This window comes from Cicer arietinum, chromosome 5, assembly GCF_000331145.2.
Source record: "Cicer arietinum cultivar CDC Frontier isolate Library 1 chromosome 5, Cicar.CDCFrontier_v2.0, whole genome shotgun sequence".
In the NCBI taxonomy this organism is placed as follows: Eukaryota; Viridiplantae; Streptophyta; class Magnoliopsida; order Fabales; family Fabaceae; genus Cicer; species Cicer arietinum.
Genome location: NC_021164.2, coordinates 67,839,921 through 67,841,983, shown reverse-complemented (window position 1 = coordinate 67,841,983; position 2,063 = coordinate 67,839,921). Strand labels below are relative to the sequence as shown.

Genomic DNA, 2,063 nt, shown 5'->3' with positions numbered 1-2,063 from the left:
TTTATCAGAAGTTAGAATTTAATTTGATCACTACATGGATGCCTAAGGAAATAATATTTTAACAAAACTAAACGAAAAAAAAAAAAAAAAAGAAGAAGAAGACATAAAAGAAGAAATCTGAATAGTAGAACTCTTAAAAACCTTGGACCTTTCTTCTCCTTTGACAACATTAACATTGTTCACAATTTGTGACATCATTCTTTTCCAAGTACACCTCCTCTAACTGTATGCTACCTCTTTCCAAATCCCCATTGTTTGGTTCATCCACAATCCTCTCTCTCCTGTATTTAAAGTAGATGAAGAGTTGGAGGATGCTTAAGGGAGTTCCAAATACACTTGGACCCTGTCATAGTACAACAAATTAATTATTAATATTATTTCTTCTTAATTCTCAAATTCATTAATTAATCAGATATCCACAAAAGAGTATTAGAAAGTTGATATATCAAATATTTTATTCACTAACCGCAATGAAGATATCACGAACGAGGAGTCCATAAGTCAACCACAAAGCACTAGCTAAAAAAGCACACATAGATAACGGAAGTGGCATGAATTCCACACTCTTTGTTTCTATAACTTTCTTCTGCAACAATTAAAATTAATAATAAAACTCTGTTATACAATGTTCCTCTGTTTTGGTTATGCTTTTATGAGTGAAAGAATACTAATTAAAAATGACTCACCATTGCAACAAGAGGAGAACCGTACAATGCAATAGAAACACACAAGCCTGTGATACCAACGAGTAGCTTTCGGTGTTCAGTATCGTGCAATGAAAAAGCTGATACTGTAGCAATTATGCAGAACACTACCACAACAAGTGTCGTTATCATACCCACCTTTACCTACAATCATCAATTATATTTTTTTATTTTATTTTTTTTAATTATTAGTCAAATTAAAATAGGTGAATTTAATAATTACCTTTCCTCTGGGTGGAGCATAGAAGAAATAAATGAGAACATAGGATAACTCAAGAACAATTCCAACTCCATTAACCGTTACAAGACCTAAATTTTCCCATTTGTAGCTTACAACAGGCAAACCATACCAAGTGAAAAGGAGACAGTTCAACAATCCAATTATGTAAGGAATGCATGAAAACTCTTCTGTGCTTTTATTCTTTATCACCCTTTTGAATGTAACACTGCAACATCATTCTAAATATTAGTTTCAACACTTTCTCCCATAGGTTGATTATAAGGACTACAATAGAACCAACGGGTGATTTTCCAATGAGATTGATATAATCACATAAATCATTAATGATTTTTTCAAAATTATACTCTATAATTTTTATAAAATCACAATAATTCATCGTAATTTTTTAGGAATGACAAAAATCGTGATTTTGTACAGCATAAAAAATATGTTTTTTGTTTATGACATATTTTTTCTAAATAAATTTTGAAGATAGGAAAAAACATTATTTATGTAACTTACATTGGGGCAGCATAAAGTGCAACTGAGGCAATATTGCCTGCAAGAACAGAAAGAATAGACTAAGTTATGAGGTGTTAAACTAAAGCAAGGAATTAATATTAATTAATCCTAATTAAGGATATTATTAGCTAGCTAAGATAAGGAATGAACGAAAAAGTAATAATACCAAGAAAAACAACAACAAAACGAAGAGTCGCTAACATGTTTGGTTCTTTAATTACTCTCTGCTTACAAGCTACAAGAGATTAAAATTTTTAGCACCAAGAATAGCATTGAGGACATGCTTTATTTATAGATGTTTATAGGACGCGTATATAGTGGCCAGCTTGAAACAGTTCCATTACAAAAACAAAATAAAATCTTGTACAATTCTTTTTAGAATATTGTAAAATATCTTATATATTTTATTTTTTTATTTTAATATATTAGAGTATTTTAAATTATTTTTTATAATTAATTTATAATTTAAAAATATCTTTTATGATTAGATTTCATATTATTTATTGTTATTAAGATTTATATTTTATTTTAAATTATTTATATTACTTATTAATTATAAATATATTTGATATTATATTAAAGTATTTTTATTAAGATTTGTTCTTGATTTAGTTATA

The 2,063-nt window shown here is 28.0% G+C and overlaps 1 protein-coding gene across 1 annotated transcript; it reads right to left on the bottom strand.

Moving 5' to 3' along the window:
- Nucleotides 1-1,718, bottom strand: LOC101499800 (bidirectional sugar transporter SWEET3-like). Its single transcript, XM_004502557.4, has 6 exons — nt 1,613-1,718; nt 1,447-1,483; nt 928-1,150; nt 687-848; nt 467-586; nt 1-343 (listed from the first exon to the last, which is right to left on the bottom strand). The coding sequence occupies exons 1-6, from the start codon at nt 1,647-1,649 to the stop codon at nt 170-172; spliced, it is 753 nt and encodes a 250-aa protein (XP_004502614.1). The 5' UTR covers nt 1,650-1,718; the 3' UTR covers nt 1-169.
- Between the last annotated feature and the right edge of the window lie 345 nt (nt 1,719-2,063).